Raw genomic sequence first — 23,269 nt, 5'->3', positions numbered from 1 at the left:
TGGCTTACGTGTCGTAGGTCACTCTGTCCTGGAAAGAATCTGCTGGAATCCAGTTTGAGCCCTTAAGGAAAATGGGTCGGCCATTGATTTTGAAGTAGAAACTCAGACCTGGTGAGCCAGGAATAGGTTCCTGAACAAGTTCTACTGTCCGAAAATAGGCCTGTGAAGACATGAAACTTAGATTTAAAGCAGACAAAAATAAATTAAAACAAAATAAATAAAGGAAACCATTACAAAAGGGATTCAGCTGAACACTAACAGCTTAGAATTTGTCAAGGAGTCAAAACATAAGGTCTCATCTCTAAATTCCTGCTTGATTAAAACACACTGTAACAGGGCTAAAAAGAATCCTTCCAATAAACCTGTTCACTTTTTAAAGTTGCTATTAAGAGAGAGAGAAAGCATGCACAAATGAGCATGCATGTGCACGCATGTATATACGTAAGAGACAGGTGCATGTTTGCTTGCTGCAGAATTCAGTCAAAAGTCCAGCTGAGGAACAGAGAGGAATACAGTGGTTGCATTAGATCAGACACACCATTTAATCTGCAATTTTCTCCTTACAGAAGCACACTGCAGCAGGTCAGCTCTAAGTCTTGTCCCTGAATGCCTAGCTTCAGGTTCATCCAGTAAAAGCAAAATCTTCTTCTTTTGCTGCCCTGAAATTATACCTTTTTAATAGGTGTAGCAATTAAAGAGAAAAAAGATATGCATGCAAACACAAATGCCAGTTTGGAAGTGAAGGGCCCTCTGGCCATCGCAGCTGTGTTTGAACAGCATGATCAGCAATAAGGTTTCAGAGAGACCAGTACAGCTAAATAACCACTAACTCTGTGTAAGGTAATAAAGGTCATTCCAGATAAAAGCACATCTCAAGCAGAAGCCAAACTTTCACAGCTGCTTTTTCGGCCTAATATCTGGTATTATGTACTGCAGACACTGAAACAAGAAAACATTCCTCCTTCCTGCTGCAGGTGGAAGAAAAGTTCTCAAGAAATCATTCTGGACATTTTCTGGGTCTTCACTTCAGTCAAAGCAACAGTGCTGCTCTGAGGGGTATCCTGATTGCACTGACATAAACACAGTCAATTTCACAGTCATGAGAGAGCAGTTAGTTGACTGCAATAATACTTTGCACGGACCCCTTATTAGTAGAGGTGTCTTCCCCACATGCCATGGGGCAGATGCGGAGCAGCTGCCATGTTAGGCTCCTGTGCAGCTGCAAAGTGTTACAGAAAACGTCTCTTTCAGGAAGGCTTTATACTTCCTTTTCTCCTGCATCCCTGTTCCAGTTCAACTTATCTATGCCAGAAAGAAAACTTTTTCTTTCTGGTATCTGTTGCTCATTGTCATAGGGAGATAAGTGGGAAATTAAATAAAGCGAAGGAAAGCTAATAGCAAATTTCAGCTAACTCACACCAAGCAACAAGTTTGGGTCAGGAGGGCAGGAACCTCATTTTTTCTAGACTACCCCTAAGATAGCAACCACTCCTCTCTCAGATGACTATTTGCTATACCTTTTCAAAAGGTCAGCTTGTAGAGTACAGTCTGTTCTCTCTATGCCACAAGCTACGGTTGAGACAAGTATCTGTCAGTAACTCAGGCTAAAATTAACCTAGTTAAGTGCAAGCGATATACCTGTCTTTAAGATAAAAAAGTAATTATTTCACACACCAAACAAGGCTGAAGTTCAAATGCAAAATGACTAAACCCACTGTGGGACTGTGTTTTTTAAACTTTCAGCTTATCAAAAATCATACAGATAGACAGAAAATTATTTCTAGTGGCAGAGAAGACAAAGAAAATCACTGGGTTTTTTGCTTCCTCTGTGGTGCTTCTTAGTCAATTGGACAATTATTAATTAAACACCAGGACAGAGACAATGCACGTAACAAACTAGATGCATGAGTGGCGGCTGCAGATCACTGACCTCAAACTAAACGCCTCTGCATCATGGCAATGACCAAAACATAGAAACTGAATGAATAAAAAAAAACGGACTTGCCCCAAGTCCTGCAGTGTTTCATAGTGTTGCCCTGGAGGCAACAGTGGATTAGTGGCAAGTGGGGCTCAGCATCCGTACCACTAAAGAAATTCCCAGCTAGAGAAAAACTGCACAGTCAGACCACTGAGAGGACATTTCAGACTCCCTGTCCAATATCTCTGTGCACATACATGTGCTGAAGACAGTGTGCCCTGCCTTTTTTCTACTGTGATCCCGTTGCACACTAGGTTGGTTGAATATAGACCAGCATGATGAACTTAGCTTTAGGACAAGAGTCTTACACCCATTCCTAGAATTTTGCAGATTTATTTTAACATGAGAAGTTGAATAAAAAAAACAACCAATATTTCATACAACTTTCATGGTTACCCTAACTACTGAAGGCTACAAAAGAAAAACTATGAGTACTACACTAGTGAAAAAGTTCTGACCTTGCTCCAGTGACTTCAATTACTTGGAGAAAAACTCCTCAGACTCCAGCGTAGCTCTTTTTTGTGGCACAAAATGGAATGGGATTTATAGTTGGGGCTCCCAAAGTATTTGGGAGGTCCTTCTAATGGATGTCATCAGCCAGGTTGGGACTGTCTCAGAGTGCATTTGTAATGGAATATTTATATTACTGACAGAAGTAATGTGATATTGCTTTATTCGTGCTCAAGTGGAACTCATGCAACTGGCCAAATTCAAGGCAATCTGAGAGGCTGAAACACCCAGCCAGGACCACCCATACGGCAGGAGCAAGAGGAAAAGCTCCTCAGCCCCATTGCAGATTCCCAGGCCTCCACGGTTCAGTGCCTTTTTTTTCCCACTCCATTGCTCCCCAGGGGCCCCACCTGGTAACACAGCACCTCTTCCCGTTCCTACAGCAGCTTCCTTCTGCCTTGTTGGGTAAAAGAAGGGCAAGGGGAGACAACTAGCACCTGGCATGCTTGGTTACGTGCCTTTCTGGCTACTGAGACCTTGGCCACCTTGAAATCTGTCTGATAGACCTTACTGCCTGAGGACTGAACATTTCTCCCAGTCTTGGAGCACATAGAAGAGGCTCTCTAGCCACCACAGACCAATCAGCTGGTTCTTTGCACAATTAAGAAACAGATACCTGTCTTTTTAAGTCACATACAAAGGCTTTGTACCCAGTTAAGTGACCTGTGGATCACATTTGGCATTCCCGGATTTAGCAGTAGGAAAAGTAATAGGGATGAAAATGCCTAGAGCTGAAATAAGATCACAGAATGTCCCAGTGACCTAACAAATTAGCACGCAGCATGAAAGCAGTGTGAAAACTACAAAGCCAAAAGGAAAGACTTCTGGAAGTCATGCTAGAAGGCCCGGGGGGAAAAGAGGGTGTAGAGGGAAGGAGAGAAAGACAGCTAGAGGTTAAGAACTTCCAAGTACTAAAATAGCCTCACGAAATAAAAACTCTGATTACAGTGTTGAAGAAATAAGCATACAGAAACATGGGGAAACAGAATCAAAAAGCAAACAAGTGCCTCATGAGGCAATGAAAGAGGTAATAAATTCCTTGATGTAGGCATGGCAAGAAGAAAAACAACTTATCAATAGCAAACAGGACTGGATAGACCCTCCCTCAAGACAAGCGATTTCATTCTGAGATAATTTCTGTCTATTACTTTGTTTCACATTATGCTGAAAAACAAACTCTAAACCAAAGTGTTCAAATAGAAAAACAAAACAAAACCAAAACCCTGTCCTGGATGTTGGCTTTATTCTGTTTTGTTTTTCTGCTACTCTCAACAGGAGTGAGTAGGTACTTCCCTCAGCCAAAGATGTTCCCAGCACAGCTGGCTAGAGCTTTATAGAGCTCCCACAGGTACATACTTGGAGGCTACCCAGAAATTTTCCCAAAGGATCAGTTAATGTTTTGGAGACTACTCTAACATGTCAGAAACCAGAGAGTAGTTCAAGCTGAGGGTAGCCAAATCTGATATAAGACCAAGCTGTGCTTTCTCACATATACAGTTCTCGCCTGTCCAAAGTTATGTAGATACTCACATGGAGACAAACCATTTGTGAAATGTCTCACCCCTATTTCTTTTCTTTTTAAAAAGAGGGGTGGGGGTGGGAAATGTATGCCACCTGAATACAGTACTAGGCAAACAACAGAACTGACAACAGAACAACTTTCAGGAACATTTATCCCTGATTGTATCTCCTGAACTACTCAAAGTTCTTATTAAGCCATATGAATGTTGCTATTCAGTCCTGCTGACATGACAGCAAATTGTGCTAGAACATGAAAAAACTGCATATGGAGGCTTTTTCCACTCGTACAGCTCGGGCCGGGGGCAGGGTGGGGTGTGTGTGTCTGTCAGAATCCAAGACAAAGCTTCACAGAACACATGAAGGAAGACTAGACTTTACACTATGAATCTGTAAAGGCTTCATATGCTGGTTAATTTATCATGCCCACTCTGTGGTGCATTTGCTTTTTTCCCCCTTAAGGAGAAAAAAAGAAGAGGCTTCCGAGTATCTTTTGTAGACCATGAAGTCCCTCTGATCATATGCCACAGGGCTGTATGAAATATCCTGACGCAACTACCCAAGTGGAATCAATTAGTTTTCCTATCATTGCGCAGTTTTCACACAGTAACAACAGAATTTTCCTTTCTACAGGCTTTATAGCCATATTTCCTACAACCACTTTTTCCAAGCATAATATACCATGTTTATTTGGTGTGGTTTTCTAATTGTTTCAAAATTAAATCACTAATAACAGTGAAGAATTATTATTATGACTTCACAATCAAACTAAGGGCTAGCCCTATAAAGACTAGGACTCCAGAAGCTACTGCTTTTCATAGGATTTTTCACATGAACAAATATTACAGCAAATAGCAGTTTTAGATGCCTGCTGACCACATTAGCTTTTAGTGAAGCAATACACATCAGAATCACCTAATAAATATGTAAATTTACTTGGTTGTTTCCGCATGTTGATGGCATAAGGAGCCCAGTCTAATTTGTATGATTTTTTTTTTTCAATGGACAACTGAAAATTACCTCTTCCAGACTTCTTAGTAAAAACAAACAGAAAATTATACAGCCAGTGTGTTGCAGGAACTGTTATGCAAATATCCCTGAATATTACTTTCACGGTCATATTAAGATGTTACCTCTTCTTAAACCTGAAGCACATCTATATTCTAATAAATGAATGTACGTTAGCTTTTTAGGAATGTGTCTATCCCACAAATCTTTTTAAAAATTGAATTAGCAAGAAAAATCTCAGTAATAAATCTTCAGATAATCTATAGACATCTAAAAGGGTTTTTCAGTGCATGATACAAAAACATCAGCATGATATATCAAGTCTAAAAGTGCTTTTTTTCATAAGATAGAAAACTTAAGAAGTAAACATCTTTTCCTTTCTGAGGTTTCCAACTAACTGTAAGCCATCTTCCAGTCTGAATGCAGGTAAAGGCATCCACACAAACTAAGGCTAGCAGAAACAGGTAAACATACATTGTGACGTTAAAAAACCTCATTTCTCATTAGCATTTTCACGTGCATATTACAATCCAGCAAAATATTTAAGAGCTCTAGATACCTGCTATGCAGAGCAGATGTCCTAACAGTAGCTGTGCAATGCCAGCTGTAATCAAGCTGAAGGGCTCACCTTTGAAAATTTCTCAATCTGGTATCCTGCCTCCATGATGAAAGTTGTTGTCATGTTATATCCAGTTTGCTTTCCATGTCCATTTGGCCACCAAGCCTCCACTGCAGAACTCTTGAACATGCAAGAGAGAAAGTCAGAGCAATGTGTATAAAAAGAGGCATAACATGCACCTAGGGGCTCAGATATCTTTGAGTGAATTACAAGTCTAATGAGTTTTTGTGCCTCAGCTGAGCCATGGTAACTGCAATCTCTCCAGCTGCAGCTCTGAGGTGAAAATTATTTAAAGAAAGAAGTATGATTTCTTCCACTGAAGTCCAGGCTATCACTTCATCTTGTGTCCACAATAGGCCATGAGCACACAAACATGCGCATGCGCACGTCTAGCTGCTACCCCTCAACTGAGGTACATTGACAGAATATTCTCCCAAAACTCAAATATCTGTGTCAGGAGCAGATATTGTTTGCTAGTCTCTGTATCATACCCCTCCTCTCATTGACCCTTTTACCTATCACATACCACATTCAATATACAGAGGTGACACTTTCAGTTGTGCCTTTGGTAATACGTGACCACACTGACTGCTTCACTTATGTCAAGCTTTTAAGTCAAATTATAAAGTTCATTCTTTCTTTTCAGTGTTTTCTGCCTTTTCTCTGTGCTTCCTAATCACATCATTAGTACTCCATAATTTTTACAAACATAAAAAAACTACCCTAGGATGACAGAATTATTTAATTTTCTCATTTTTCTAGTCACAGAGCAATATTTATATCTTCATTCTAGCAGCCTACTTCTGCTGCTCAATCCTATTGCCAACATTTGCCAGTTGAGCGCACAACACAAAAATTGTGGAAAGAAAGCAATAATGCATGCAACCAAACAATGGAGGGATCAGCACTGAATAGAGTCATGTAAGGAGTGCCTCAATCTTTTCAAATAAAATGAGGCCAGAGAGCAGCCCAACAACCTGTTTTGCTGTAGCCATACTTGGACACAATCATGAATGTATCTACTAACATTTCAGCTTCCGCAATACAGAATTATCATAAATGCTTGTGCAGAAGTACTAATCTCTGTGTTGCACAGACACAAATGGAAGCACAAAATCAGCGTGTGCCTCAACAAGGGAGTGTTCAAAGCCACCTGGCACGGCTGGAGTGTCTCATTGGCCACTAATGATGTCATCCCCATGCTCACCATTAGCTGATAAGCAAAATGCTGTATGTTAGCAACACAGCACTTTGTGCAGCAATTGCAGGAAGACTGCTTACACATCTCGGGTGATGCACACCACTCAAACACCTACTGGCTTCGCAACATAATCTGCAATAAGCTCTCAACTAGAAATAAATTTCTGGTGAGGTCTCACTATTTAACATGCACCACACAAGTCTGTCGTACAGAGTAAGGGCTCCGTTAGGCTTATTGATACACAAGAACACATTGCAGGGCTTCTCGTAAAATCAGCTGATGTGAATTCATGCAGCAAAGCCTTTTGTGTACGAAGAATAATAAAACACTGTTGGCTCTGCTCTGAAGGAAGTACTTCCTTACAAACTTGCAGTCATACTCCACTAACAGATTTCTTTTGAAGTTGGGGATGGGGCAATTAAAGAAATCAAAATAATTTTTGAGGTTTCACATTGCAGTGCCTGCTTAATGTAATCCCTGAAAAGGCTAAGCAGAGACTAATGATTGTTTTAAATGAAACTGGGTATGTGTAATTGCTCATGCAACTTGTATGTCAGATGACAACAGTAACAAAAATCATGTTTGCATGCTTTTATGCTTTCATGTCAAAATAAAACAAAGCACATAAGTATGCAAGTCACTGAGTGTGCATACTAGAACATAAATATCCTGCTTGCCTTGAACACATGCTTTTTCTCCACTCAAACAACTGACAAGAGAACTTGAGAACACAAGCATAATGCATTCAAACTGGGGAAACAAATGCAGAGTTACACAGTGATAGAGAAAATCAGTAGAGCCAGTAAAATATACAAAGGTTTGAGGGCAGACCCTCAAACATTATTAACGGCCAGAACTGTCAGACGCCCCAAATTCCTGCTCACAGCATGTCGCTCACCCACAAATCTAACTGTGCCCTGTGGCAGTGAAACAGATGGCAGCTCCCGTTATGCTGTTGGCTCCAGTGGAGAACACCATCAGCTGTGGCTGCCACTGTGCCTGCCAGGACTCCCACCCTGCCCACTGGCCTGGGCCTGCCGCTGTCAGGTTCAGGTCTGCACAGTCAGCTCTACTAGGGCCCTGCTCTCTGAGCAAGAAGCCAAGACAAAGTTCATGCTTCTTTCTGCCACACTGGGCTCACTGCCTAATTCAAGACACCTACCTATTTGTCAACTAGAACAGACACACTGATTTTCTTCATCTCTCAAGCCTATCTATCTTTTCTTAATTACATCTGTGTGATAAAACTCAACAGTTTCTAAAAAAACCACAAACAAAATGAATTCTATAGAAGTTAAGTGATGTTGGTGAATTAAGTCTGCCACCAGATAGCTTCCCAACACTCTCTGAAAGTAAACAGACCAATTCTTTCCTCTTTTGTCACTGGGGTGTATACAAAATTCATTGTTTTTCAGTTGAGTTCTCTCCTCATTAGAGCATCCTTTACCTCTCTAAAATTCCTCCTGAGTTTTGTCTACCCAAGGGACTACAAGCCAATGTAAGGAAGTACTACTCCACAACATTTCCACCAACCTTACTGCCAGCCAAGTTCTTTATAGGGCTCTTTTGCTTTTATTTACCTGAAAGAGTTATCTACTGAGAGGTTTGAGGAATGTTTCCTCTCTTTCCTGGGAGAACCATGCATATTGTAGTATATTCTAGTCTCAATCAGTCCAGTAAACAATAGCATAGGACACAAGATACCTACTGCCAGTTAGGTGAAGTGATACAGGGTATCCAAAGGTTATCTACCTAAATAGCTCGTTTAACAGTGGCCGGTGATTATGTGATCTTTTTGTTTTGCAGTAAAGGAAAGGCTTCATCATCTTTTTGACACTGAGCTATGTAGGCCCACAGACATCAATTTTTAGAGAGGAAAAGAACTGTTCTATCCTGTAAGGGGTACAGAACTGTTGTTAAAAGTCGGGAACACAGTAAGGAAGGAGAGGGAGACCTAAAACTGGCATGGGGGCACAAAGACACATTGGAAACCAGGGGAAACATTTTGCAGTTGGCTAGGGTTCCACACACACCCCTTACCTTGTTGATGTTTACAAGCAGCACAATGCTGCCTTCTCCAGGTTGAAGCTTCACACTGAATGTTTGCTGCATTTGCAATTTAGGAATGTTCACAGTCACAAGACCTGCAATTGGTTTGGAGCTGACTACATCAAAAATAGACTCAATTTCAAGACTCCACTGCTGAGCACTCTTTACTAAGTGAAGGGGGAGAAAAAATGGGAATTTAAGAATTGTGTTTATATACACCTATTAGTTAACATAATCTCCCATAAAAGAAACAATTCAAACACCTCAGATGAAATTTAACAATGTTCAGGCTGTGTTTGAACCAGACCTGCAAGGTTCATCTTCTTGTTTAGTGCATTTGATATCTGTGTTTACATTTGCCGACTCAGAAGAGAACTACGCAATATGATTTATGTTTCATAACTCTCTCTTTTTTTCATTCAAAAGCCATCCAGGGGGGTTTCAGAGTTCTGTACAAAAGTCAGAGACCATGACACCAGTCACTTCATTAGGAAGGATTTTTTTCCCACCAACTCCCATAGACATTATATTTGCTTTTAGTCAGCACTCGTATGAACATGGTACTCTTTGCGAAAGATCGTAATCACAAGGCAGTACAATCACTTTTGTCAATTAAACAAAAACAGTATTAACAGAAAACGAGCTGAATTCATCCCAGAGTCACTAGACAAAATGAATGGAGTTATGCTGGGGATGAATTGGGCCCATTGTGTCTAGACTTGATGGGCTGTATCTTTATGTCCCTTCTGCCACGGAAGTGTGGTGGAGGAAACAAGTTAATGACTTCCCTGAGATCTCTCTACAGTTACCTCAGACAGTCCTCTCCTGTACAGAACTTATTGAATAAGGCAAGCCAGGGTCAAGGGTACTCAAGATTAACATGTAAATTTCCCACTGACTTCAGCAATTAAGTTACCTGTCTACAAACATAGCCTGGCTAATCCTATACTTCAAATATTACAGATGAACATGTAAGCAAAAGCAAATAAAACAGAAGACAAGGAAAACTAGAACTAAGACACATTTTAGATACACAAACTACTAACCACTTACTTTCTCTTTTCACGTATATATTCTAGCTCTCCTTCCTCCAGGAGAGAAAGGGAGCTCCCTCCAAGAGCAAAGAATTGCATTCAGCCCTGGTGTGATTTTCACTGTCTTTTGTAGAATGAAGAGCAATGAATATGTTCCCAAGTTTTTATTACACCCAGCGTTAGCCAGGGAAGACCAATTTTCAGAAATGTTGTAGGAGTTGAAAAAACATCCACCCCACCCCACAAGGGTCAGCCATTACAGCGCATTTTCCCTCCCTTCCAAGGGCATATAGGAATTCCAGCCCACTCTTAAATGCACAAACTATGGGGTCTAGGCACAGAAATCAAGAACAATGAATCTTTGACAGACTCAGTAGTCAAAAGGCTGTGACACCAGATTTGATGAGCAATATAACTGCATAAGCAGCTTCAATTCAAGTTGTGCATTTACTCTTATTTTTCAAATGTTATTATGTTTGAATACTAATAAGCTCTAGCTCTGCTTCCAAACCACTCTCTGCTGAATGAAAGAGGTTTTCTCCGCTTATCCAGAGAGCAAGAGTTTACCTACCAGGAGGTGGAGTTGTGGGAATGTGGGAGGGACCAGAAAAGATTTTTACTGTAACTAAATTTTAGAGAGCACACAGACTGTGCTGGGGCTTTCCATGGAAATTCCAGTCACGTTAATTTTAGCTAAGACCTGCAGCTATTTCAGGAAGCTTTAAAAGCAGCCAGGGAGTGACGTCTTCCTCTTTTATACATACACAACAACTCTATTCCCAAAGGCTGAAATTCAACCCAGTGCAGAGGACTCACATGCTAGCCTTTACTCCACTGAAGACTGGGCTCAACAGGCAGTGAAAGAAAGCATGCGGGTGGTCTACAATGGGGCATATTACCGTTTACAGAGAGTTTCAACAGAAAATTAACTACTTTTGCTCAGCTGCAATGATCTTCAGGACAAAGGAGAGGAAAATCAAAGACCACGTCAAGGGAGGAAACCGGTTCGGTAAGTTAGGTAGCAGGAATGCAGGAGGCTATCCTCTCAAATTGCAGCCTTAACAAATTATCCTTGCATAGCACAACTGCTTTTCTCTCTCAGACTTCATGTTATGTCCTGAAAACTCTGCGCTCTTGAAACTCTGCTCCCTGTGCATTGGTCTTCCCAACACAAAACTAAATTCCCACAGCAGCTTTGCCTTTGTTTTAAATGGAGGTGAGAAAAAAGTGAGACATATTTATTGGGAGTCTTGGTGAAAACACATGCCAATAAAAAAGAAATGCTTCAAAACAGGAGAACAGGGACAAACCTCAGCTATACTAAATATATTTTTGCAGTTATTCAGGGATCTTCAAGCAAAAAAAGATTCTGAATTCTAACATTTTTAATCATTATTGTTTGTACTGAAGCACTGTTTCAAGACCTAAAAGGGCGTGCTGTGGGAAGAACTACACACAAAGTCATAATAAAACAACAGAACCTTTCCTAAACTGGCAGTTAATTGAGCTTAACAATAAAATGGTTTGTATTCCAAAGGTGAAACGACAATAAAAAGTAGTAACACGACTTACCAAAGAAAGAAGTCAAAGAAAAGTAAATCAGGTGATAATGGTTATAGGCCTCAATTCTAACATCTTTCCAGATTCCTTGAGTGGGAAAAGAAGGGCCCCAGTCCCAACTAAATGAACACTGCTCCTGGAATACAGAATGATTATGTTACAATTGCCTATTTTTCACACAGACATTGATGCTGTGCCAGAAATAAAAATAATTTGCTACCTAGAAATAAAATATTGCCAGGCACTGAAAGAATTTTTCCAATTTCCATAAACCCAGAAGAGCCTACAGTAATGTTTCTCTTATTTCTTGACCAGAACTCTGCTTCTACTACCTGTATTATATAAAAAATACAATTTTGTATTAAACATCCATATGTAGCAAAATTTTTTATTAGTGAGAGAGCAAAATACCACCTAGCCCACCACTTAAAACAACCCAGTAAAGATCAAAAAACGAAGCCAGCACGTTACTCTCAATTCAGCTCTGAATTACCTTAGTTTGTAATGTCAGTATTTAATGGTATACCTAAAACACAAAGTAAGCAGAAAACCGATGGTTACAAATGTTAAAGTAATCTAAAAGAACAGTATCAAATTAAAAATTGTGGGTATATCTGAAATACCTTATCCCCTATTTTTTGTTGTAACACCATAGATTAGTACAAGGAAAGAGATGTGTATGTCTGGTTCAGCCATGTTCACTGTTTATCCCCTTTTTATGGTTCTCTCATACAAAAACAAAGGGAACAAAAACATGGTTGAGAAATAGCTTAGTTCTGGTTCCAACATCAGAATAACTGTCAGAATTATAAAATGCTGGTCAGGCAGAGAAGTACCTACACTGCTTTCTATTTAGCTGTTTTCAAACCTGGTCAGACCTCTAGTTAACAAATCCCTTGAAGACATCTATTCAGCTGCCCTCCAAGCTTCACACAGCCCCAGCCCCCAAAGCAAATACAATAGATCTCCTTAAAGTCTTGTACAGTGACCTACAGTTCTAAATTTAGAGACTAATAACTTACAGCTGAGGCATACTAATTTTGGCAAACCACACCGCACAAAGTCTGGCCTATCCCTTGCATCGCTGGAGTCAGCCTGCCTGCCTATCAAGTTGCAAAAGAGCCTTCCAGGAAGCAAGCACTGTACCTATTTCAAGTATAAAAACAGGGACAACACATTCTTAGAAAACAAGTCAGATTGAAAGTAATTTTCCCTTCGTAAAAAACCAACAAATGAATCACTGACAGATTGTCAGGTTTCACTAATAATATTGCAGAGACCGCTATCAGAAATAGTATGTCATAAGAACAATATGCTTGTATCACTGAAGTACATTACCAGTGAAAGGCTTGCGTTTTGCCACTAATTCCTATTAAGATTTAGATAAGTTTACTGCACTTAATAGTGAACCTCAAACATGTAAACAGCTCTCCACTACTTTAAGATGGTAAGCAGCCAGCTTACTTTAGCAATGTTCTAGTATGTTTGTTTACTTTTAAATGTGACATCACTGCTGTTGTTGCCATATACTTGGAACTACAAATGTTTCTGGAAATGTCTGGAGCTGCTTCCAAGTACAGTCAAACAACTCCTTTGAGGAAGAGCACTAAGGTAGTTTCTTACAAATGTAAAGGTATAGTTCAGTAAAGCATAAAGTAATTCCTGGCCATTTTTGCTCTATAAATAAGTCTACAGCTGTTTAAGTGCCTTCTTCCTTCCAAGCTCCTCCCTGCACTGATTTCTAAGAAACACGGTGGACTCAGAAGAATTAATCAAGTTTCTAAAATGCTGTGAAAATAAAAGTAGCAGCAAGTAGTAATGAAGACAACATCTTAATCCTGAAGGATCTTCCCAGGACAACATGGAGCCTATCTTTCCATTAACAAATTTTAAAGGAAATCACATCCAGATTTAGATCAACAGGATTCCAGTCATTTTTTTGAGGAGGATCTAGAAGGACTTTATTGAAAAGATTAAAAATTGTTAAAAAGAAAAGCATTTAAGTGGAGACAAACATGCAGAACCACCCAAAAAGAGAAATTTCAAAATAAGATCACCTAGCCATTGTCTCTAGCTGCTGCAAAGCTATCAGAAATATATACTACTGAAATGGTAGTTTGCCTTGAGTAAGTTTTAACAGAGATGAAGCCATGCCTTAAATCAGAATCTCTGAGCTTCATTCATTGTATATTACATTGTTGTTTTCACTGAATATGTACTTAAAAGTCACACTTCACAGCACTGCAATAAGATGAGAACAGGTCCTCTGTTGGATAACACTTCTTGGGACATGCCAGAGCTGCCCTGTATAAATAGCACAGCACATGAGCAATAGCAAACACTCACAAAGCTGCTTGGCTGAGATTTTTACAGCCTTGGCAATATACACTGCTATTTGCAACAGTGAACTCTATTGTCAGCATACATTGCTAAACCCACCCAGTGGATCAAAATGTAATGATTACACATTTCCCAATGCTATCCTGCTCTCTTAGCAGCAAGTCTCCTTGCTGACTCCTTGAGGAAAACAGCCTTTTAAATATTCTTATCACCTAGATATGAAGCCTGGCCTTCTTATGCCTCTTGTATTATCGACATGCTAGATTACAGGTTTCTGGGGGGACAGGAGAAGGAAGCTGCAATGAAAAATATGCCCTACTTATAAAATGACATTGCAGATTTCAGAATACATCTGTAAGGACAGCACGTGGTGCATTCCTCTTCCCAAGCCTGAAGCCAGAGACAAGACAATTCTGCCCCTACCTTTCTGATGAAATTAGCGTGGCACTCTCCTTTCTGCACAGGTGGAGGGCACGCCGGGGGGATGCTGTATGCTTTGTGACATCTGCTCTGCTCTGCTGCATACGAAACAGCTGATAAGAAACGGACTTCAACAAAATTGACCTCCTTGATCACGCTGGTAATATCAAAGCTCTAGGTCAAGAAAACAGAAGAAAATCATTACAGAGCTGACATTTATTTATGAGATTTATAATCACTGTTACATTGGGATTTTACTACCATACATATATTATTCAAAGGCATTTGAACTATGATCTCAACAGACTCTGGTTTTGAAGGAAACGAAAAGCTGCTTCTTAAGCTGAAAAAAGAAAATACACAGTAACATTCCAGATACAAGGAGATGTTTCTGGGCAAACCACTTTCCCCATACTGAGTCCCCATCGCAGGCTGCAGCACTCTGCTTGCCCACAGAAGTGTTTGAAGGATAAGGGTGGCAAAAGAATCTTTTCCCTTCTTCACTCAGAACTCATCTGCATCTTTAGAAAGACACCTTGTTCCAACACAGAAAGCTGGTCTATACAGGAGTCCTTCCAACTCACACTGTGCTGCCAGCTTACCTACCGCAAAGCACTGAGCTGCCTTTTGCGTGAATGCTGCAAAGCTGTGTATTTCATGCCAGCTGCACTCTTACCCCAAAATGTACAGATGCACATTCTATGCCAGCACCAAATAAAGTATGTGGGGGCTTCCTCACTGGCTCACAAAATCCACTTCAGTGTGGCTGGACAGAAGGATAAATGTTTGGTTTCAGAATTACCCTGTGCTATCAAGACAATATGGTTCCAATGGCTAATACCCATTTCTTCTTCACAGTGTGACAAGCCAAGTCTTGGCAATTTTTTCCAACTTGTGAGCAGCCCAGCTAGCATCACTTATGTCTGTAGCATACAGCAGAAAATTACAAAGCAAATAGCATCCCCCATACAGAGCCTTCGCAGAGTCCTTCCTGCAGACATAGTTGTCATGTGGAACAGGTGAACAAAGCAGAAGTCTGGGTCACAGTAATCCTAGACTCAATTTAATACAGTTCACTCTGGTTTTACAGTGAAGGCCATTTCATGAACTGTTACAATCTGAGACAGAATGAAGTTGCAGAAATAAGGGCAAAATAGTATCACTTCCCAATTCTACAGAGCCTGTTACTGGCAATCCTTTAGATACTCTCCAAACAGTAAATAATTACAATTTCATAAAAGCTCTATGAAATTTCTTATTTTATAGATGGTAAAACTAAGTCACAGAGAAACTAAGTGATTTGTCCCAGGTCACACAGACCCAGGTGGCAGAATCTAGCTCTCATGTCTCAGGCCAGCGCAATAAAACCTGCCAGAATGGTAAACGCTGAGATATGAAGACACCAGATTTCCTCTGTAATTCAGTTATTCCACTAACATTCTTCCTTTAAGTTTTCCTTTTTTGATTCTTTTAAGAGAAAAGTAAGGATTGTCCCTTACACCAGTACCCAGAATAATTTTATATTTTAAAGCTATAAAATTAGTTTGACTGTTTTTGCCACTCTCAAGATCATTCCATGATGAGTTCTCTCATGCTGACATAGGCTAAGCCCAAAAATGCAAGACAATGTTATCAAAAGACCAATATTAAAAATCAAAAACCCTATATAAAAAAAAGCATGGAAACACAAAGTCTTTGCAACACATGCATTTTCATTTCAGTATTTACGTGTAAACCATTCTAATACCAATTAGTAAGCAGATTTACAGCTAATATAACAGATTTAAGCTTACATTTTCTTGGAGCTGTGACAGATCCCAAGAAGCAAGACTTATATTATTAGCTGAAGTGATCCTGTTGCATGGGTCCACTCATTTAGAAGAAGACACATTCACCTCCAGATCTGACCCTACTGCTACTGAAAAGATAGGTACACTTCTCTTTCTAACAGTTATCTGATTACACATGCAGTTCTCAGGTCAACACTTTCTGCGTCCAGGGACCTATTTTTATGTGTACTTGAATGCACTGAAAATGCTCAGCACAAAAGGGCTTTGAAGAAAAAACAGAAGCACCTTCAGAAATAAACACATTACTTACATATCTGTTGAACATGTTGTCTGTTCTCCCAAGAGTGATATTGTTGATCAGGATCTGTGCTACTGTATCTACTCCCTCAAAAACCAAATTCACTTTCTGCCACTTTCTACAGAAGATAACATATGCATAAAAACCTGTTAGAATACCTAGGGTTAAGAACACACAGGAGACAGACAATATAAAAATGTATGTCACCATTATCTTTAGCAGCAGTTGTCTCAACTACCTCCAAAAATATTTGACTTAGTGTGGCTACATTATATCTTTAAATAGTCAAATTAAGATGACAGCTGAAGTGGCTCAAGTCTGCAACACAGCATGTTCACATGCCCACCAGATATCAGATGGGCCAGCTTCCAATCAGGCTAAGTATTATCCTTCCTTCGTTGGCAATTCATAAGTAATTTTTAACAATTTAAAAAAAATACGAAAAAGCAACTACTGAAGTGTTCTTTAGCAACAGCTTTGCAGCTGTTATTGCATAATTTGTTTTATTAGATACGAAAGTATTAAGCAGCTAGCAATTCTGCATGAAAGATGGCACAGAACTATTTTAGACATATGTTTATTGCATACCTGATGTCAAAAGGAGTTTTGAATGTCCTGCTGTAAGTCCAGTTATCCAGTGAGATCCATCTGTACATCACGTCATTAAATCTATAGTATGGATCCTAATAACAGACCAACAAAAAGAAAATTACAAGACTTATTTAGTAATGGTGTTACTACATGAAATGCATCGTAATACCCATTAGATGAGCACTTATTTCAGACAGTCTGCAAATGCAAAATCCACCTTATTTCATTCATCCTGATATTCCTTTTCACCTTTGAAATACTATGTGAAAGCAAAGCTTTGTTAATATTTGACTTTACTTATATAGGTTAAAACCTGTTTGCTGTAATCATTCATACTCAAACTAGACGGAGCAGGATTTGTTTTTACATAAGAAATGACTGGGCTGGAAATAATAAAAAAAAAAAAAAATCAAGACAGCTTGTGACTTAATGAGAGGAACAGAAACATGATCACCCTCATAATGATGGAGAAAGTAAGACTAATAGGATTTTAAGAGGCAAAGAAACAGCATTTTAGGCCTCCAGGGACAGCAGTGAACAAATCTCTACAGTTTAAAATAATTGCAAATACTCCAGTTGTTTCTTGTCAACTAGTCTTGATGTGGTAAGGCTAAATGAAATTGTTATATTTGGAGAGAGGGAGAAAGAGATGAAGGAGAAGCAACACAATTTGGTTTGTTGTATAAAATTAAATTACTACTTTTGAGAATAATGCTGCATTTATACCAAATGTGTTCTTTTCCCTTCTTTTCCCTTTAGTCACACTACCCAGGAAGAATAAAGGCACAGTTGGTCTCAGCTAAGTCCTCAACCTTTTTGGCTTCATGCTGTATTTATTACCTTATGGTTGGTCACAACGTTCCTCACCTAGGCTGAAGGAATCACTTACACGGACCTGACAACCCACCGCCTTGAACCTGGTACAAAGGCAGCAGAAAGATACGGTTACATCCCCATGTCAGACAGTTCAGAGTGCAGGTATCCGGGTCAGTGACTGACAGCTCAGTTCAATCCTCTTCAGCAGCTGCACAGCTGAACTGATTTCCCAAAACAAAGACCAATCTCTTCTGGACTACATGACTCAAACCCAGCTAAGAGAGAGCGTAGCTGCATTAAGGTTCCCTTTGATATGAGTCTTCTACAGTACCAGCACAGCTAACTATCTGTCCTGAATATCCAGATTTACACTGAAGAAAATCTGCGCAGCTTTTTTTTTTCTTCTTGCTGAAGCTCAATTTTTCTCCCCATTTCAGGAGTCAGTATAGATACTAAGGACACTTTTGGATTTCAAATCTTCTGAAAAACATTGTTTCATATCTCATATTTGTTTTACAACTAACAGGGTCAGGGTCTGTAGTATAAACACAAATCTATTTACATAGCAGAGCAAAATCATAACATCTAAGTGACTGTCCTCAGCAGCATAATCTCTTCTGGAGTCCCGCAGCAATATAAACATCATTCCTTGAGTCCACACAGAGGGAAAGTTGTCGCCTTGCCTCTACATGCTATGCTCAATCAATCAAATTTCTTGCTACAAGGGAATAAGAGTCAAGAAAAGAAATGTCTTGGTACCTCAGTAAAACTGTGACCTCTGTATTGGTAATACAGTGTATTCTCTAAAAGTTAAGTCCGCATGAGCTTACCAGAACAATTACTGAATTTTAACATATCCATACTATTACTTTTATATGCAAAATGCTTGAGGACTATATCTCAGACTTTTATTAAGATGCAAAATCTAAGGCTAATAAATGCATATTAAAATGCAAAATTTAGGCTCATAAAAGAAACTCTGTTAAGATTACTGTATTGAGACAACAAAAGGCAAGCATCAAATGTCAGAGACCATGAAAACCCACAATATGTCCTTAAAAAGCACATTTTTAACAACTGTCTTGCTTTAACATTATTTACTATTTTATTTTACATTATGCTTTGGAAAATGTGTGGAAAATTTCAATCATTGCCACTTGTATGTGTGAAATACTTAACAAAAGACGTAAGATGCAAGTTGTAAATACACTAGCAACAGCAGACTGTAAAGCCAAAACCAACTTGGTCAGTGGTCAAACAATCTACATCAGTGCCTCATCAAAGATCAAGACCCTGCATAAAAGAAATCTGCGCTGTTTCTCCACGAAAGCATGGATACTGAGATGTTAATGAAGAAAGACCTGATGCCTGGAGAACACAAAACTGGTCGTCTAGCAGCAGACAGAAGCATAGGAATGTTTCATCAGATGGGCTATTACAGCAGTTTACAAATAGAGCTGCTTGTTTAAATCTCCTCAGAGGGTACTGCAGATCCTTTTTCCTGAAGGGGCTTTCTTCTTCTGTTTTAGTCTAAAGCCTTCAAACTTCAAGAAATGCATTGACTGCTAAAATATGTGTCATAGAAGGTGCTAATTAGCCCCTTCTGATTCATAGGAATACTGTTTCTTCCTCAGAGGCATCCACCTTTTTAGATGGGAAGCTCCTAGTTCTGTGTACCTTTATATAAAACATAACAGCTTACTGATATCATTGCTACATAACTAGTAAAACAGCTTATATTTCACACAGAAAAGCTGTTAAATGCTAATACTGGTTAGTCATTTTAAGCATGACAAATGTTGCTGGTTGTAAAATCAGTCATGTGGCAATGTTCAAGCAATGCTTTTAAGGCAGTTCTCAAGGTTCAGGAAAAATGCATGACCACAACAAAGTCCTGTAAGAAAGGAAAATTACTTCTCCAATACACTTGAGAGATTATTGACTTTTTCATTATTAAATGCAACTGTTTTGAGTGCTGGAAGATGTATCTATAGAAGTCAAATTGTTTGGATTTATCTGAAACAGAATTTCATACTGCATTAAATCAGCTCACATTAATATTAAAGGTTTATTTCAGAAAACTGGATGAAAAAAGACAAATTTAAAACTCTTAAGGGCACTGGGAGAATTTGAAAGACGGTAGGAAATAGACTGCACATGCATTAAATATACTTCACATTCATTAGCTCAACATGTTCCTGGAAGCAAGTCATAGAGGAGTGGAGTCAACTACAGCTATTTTTAGATCCCACCAAACATGACAGCCTTGCATTTTCCTGCTCCCTGCAATTTGGGGAAAAATTCTGAACCACTCAAGCTCCCTGCCTCTTTGTTCTCTGCTCCCAACTTCAATGCTGTAAGAAAGCAGCAAATCACCTGCTAAGATGAGGTAAAAAGCCCTGCTACAGACCATCAAAAGGAAGCAATTTCCAGTTTGGGTAATAGGACATCAGCAGGACTTCAAAAGCACTGGCAGCACTAAACTGTAGACACTGCCAAGCAGCTAGATGGAAGCTCCTCCTTGCAATGATTTTAAGGGGATATTGAAAAGCTACAGTCATATAAGCTAAGAGCTTCTCCTGTTAAGCAGGAAATGGATGAGACATGAACACATCAGAAGTGAGGCTCAAAGCCCAAGTGTGTGAGCTGTGCCAGGCACACCCTGGCCCCACGAAGGGCCACCTTCAGGCCCCCGCGCAACCGGGAGTCCCCGGGAGCACAGCACAAACACCTGAATGACACTAGGCAGAGCCAGCTGGATCCACGCAGAAGATCAGCACGTAATAAAATGAAAAGTAATACAGGGAACAAAAACCAGATTCTTTTGCCTTATCCTACTTTTGTTATGATCTAATTCGAAATTGCCTTGCATGCTCTTCTCTCGTAAATCAACTCTGCTGATATTTTATAATGTACACCATAAGAAAATCCTGCTGATGTAACAGATTACCAAAATAAAACTTTCAAGTCATCTTTCATGATTTACAGTTTAATGATTTTGCTGTTGCCAACTTCAGAGTGGAAGCTAAATAGTTAAGATACTTATCTATATCTACTATATCTACGCACTCCAGTCAGGACTTTTATACAATCTTCAGGAAGCCCAGTTTTACATATTTACAGCTTGAAGTCAAGCTGAACTAACAGTAGTGATGAATGGATCGTATTCTTGGAGTATGAGTTTTGGAAGTTCATCTTAAAGGGATTCATTTTCGGTAGTTACTCTAACAAATCAGTAAACTGAACGTCAGCATAGCTCAAGATGTGTTACAGCTGAACACTGAGCCAAATACTACTAAAGAGTTAATTAACAAGATATTAATACCCATTGCTTAATATTCTTTTAATACTCTGCTGTATTTAAAAGGCTACTATAACTTTTATCTATTTTAACTTCCCAAGCTTTTGAAAGATAAACTTGGGTGCCCTTTAATATTCATCCTAAATTTCACTAAGGCTTTTGAACGCTTCCACATATGTTCACACAACTCAGCAGAGCACATATGTTTTAATGGAAAATAATATATTTATATTAATCAATTATTTCATCAATGAATGCCATTTAACCTGTTAGAACCATACGATACCCAATGTAATCGTTACCTGGCTTGCTCTGAAAAATCTAAGTTACAATGAAATGTCAGAAAATACACAACAGCATATTTTACACAAATGCAGAACAAGCTACAAAAAACACAAGCTACTTTACAGAACTGCAGAAATATCACTTAAGATACATAAGCTTCTGTCTCTTCTAATATATTTTAATATTCAAGTATGACCAAGACCACTGTAACCTGTGTCAAGTGCATGCCCTTGCTGTATAATGGAGCCAAAACTGCAGTGTTATCCAGCCCCCATATATTAGCATCACAGTTGCAGACCCCCCATAACAGTTCTTTACAAATCAAAGTGACAGCTAATAAGACAAAACAGCCTTTCTGTATGAATGCAAACGGCTGGCAGTTGAGAAAATCCAGCTACAATAGCCATATTCATCAAAACTAAACTTTTATAGGAGTCACCTGCCAGCAGAAATGGCATCATGCAGTACTTGGACAGTACATGGAAATGTTATTAAAACAGCCTGGCTGAACACATGCTCTGATGCTATCTCCTGCCCTTAGAGCTTTTATCATAGTTAATCCAGCATTTGAACTACGTTGCTTGAACATGGAAGTAAGTAATACTTCAGTAGGAAACTCAGAAGTATCTTCCCCAAGAGCATTTTCTAAGATACGTGCATTTGGTGCATTCAGAAATATGTGTTCATCCAATGTATATTTTATAAGCCAAGGAGTAAAGTCATCTCTAGAATGAATGCTAAGAGGATCCAGAGAGATGAGTAACAAACCCTCAGTGTCAGAGATGTCTTTCAATTCACATGTATGGCCTGCACAGCAGATTAAAGTAAGGCTACAGACACGCAATCAGCTAGAGTATCCCTGGGCAAAACCAGTTTGTGCATCGACCTAAATTTTAAATGAACCACACTCTGATAAATAAGTTGCTTGCAGCCTACTCTTGCAAACTAAGGCACGTTTTGCAGACTTAATATCTGGCAGCTTATTCTTGCTGCCCTCCTTCCCCTCATTTGTGAGATGCCTGCTAAACTACATTGTTGGAGTAGGCCCTCCCAAATTTTGTTTTAAATTTCTGTTTTGGGTGCTAACCCATGAAAATTCCCAAGCATACAGAAGCAAAGGATGCAGTGCTATTTGCTGTTTGCAAATCACACAGAAAAATAGCGCATAGATTTCACTAGGTTGCTGAACATATGGGTCTTGCTATCCACAATAATTTAGTTCCCACTACCTTTGTTCTCCTATTTCCTGGTACAGCTTTTCAGACCAATCTTTGCTTTTGATTACAAGCAGTAAGCTTTTGGTTTGCTGGTCTAGTGACATTTTCAGTAGGATGAATAAAAATCCTACGCTCATGGCAAACAGCAAAAGGAGCAAATGAAAAAATACTCAGACCAAAGCTTTTGTATTAGGCAACTATAGTGAAACTCCTAATTCTACACTTGACACAACCCCCAAAAGCACTGATTTCCAGAGATAATGAGCACTGAAGAAATGGAGCAACCAGTGCTCTATGCCTCTAAAATTCAAGCTGTGTGTATGCTTTTGTATAAATAGGAATATAGGAATATGATTTTAGGCAGCTGCATTTGAAAACATTTGGTCATAAGCATTTTCACCACAATGAAGAAACGTCAGGACAAACAGCTGAGCCACACTTTGCAGCATGAAGCCACACATTGCAATAACGAATTATGTCACTGACTCCCTCCAAACAACCCAGGTTTGCTGCTTTGCAGAATGCTACAACTATGGTGGCAGGGATTGGTTACATTTAACACTATCTGTGATAGACTTGAAATCTGCTAAGGCTGCTCCAGTATTTTGGTATGCTCTCCAGTCTATCTTTCAAACAAAAATGTGATTTTAAAACAATTTAGTTATCCTGGTGCAAATATCTGTGTGAATACTTCTTTCTGTAAACTGGCTTTGCTAAACTGAGTTAAGAATGGG

General features: G+C 39.3%; 1 protein-coding gene across 20 annotated transcripts in view; it reads right to left on the bottom strand.

Annotated features, from left to right (window-relative positions):
* The window catches only part of MANBA (mannosidase beta), a 75,410-nt gene that overhangs the window by 40,869 nt on the left and 11,272 nt on the right, over positions 1–23,269 (bottom strand). For 19 of the 20 annotated variants that reach the window (XM_052775456.1, XM_052775475.1, XM_052775466.1 and 16 more), the window contains 7 exons: positions 16,914–17,008; positions 16,338–16,443; positions 14,241–14,411; positions 11,490–11,613; positions 8,875–9,050; positions 5,643–5,753; positions 9–160 (listed from right to left, as the gene is read on the bottom strand). In XM_052775456.1, coding sequence (XP_052631416.1) covers positions 9–160; positions 5,643–5,753; positions 8,875–9,050; positions 11,490–11,613; positions 14,241–14,411; positions 16,338–16,443; positions 16,914–16,981 — 908 coding nt within the window. In that variant the 5' untranslated portion in view covers positions 16,982–17,008. The remainder of the gene's footprint in view (positions 1–8; positions 161–5,642; positions 5,754–8,874; positions 9,051–11,489; positions 11,614–14,240; positions 14,412–16,337; positions 16,444–16,913; positions 17,009–23,269) is intronic. The other variant, XM_052775429.1, reaches the window with a different exon arrangement.

This window comes from Harpia harpyja, chromosome 2, assembly GCF_026419915.1.
Source record: "Harpia harpyja isolate bHarHar1 chromosome 2, bHarHar1 primary haplotype, whole genome shotgun sequence".
Classification (NCBI taxonomy): domain Eukaryota; kingdom Metazoa; phylum Chordata; class Aves; order Accipitriformes; family Accipitridae; genus Harpia; species Harpia harpyja.
This window is presented reverse-complemented; position numbering and strand designations above follow the sequence as displayed.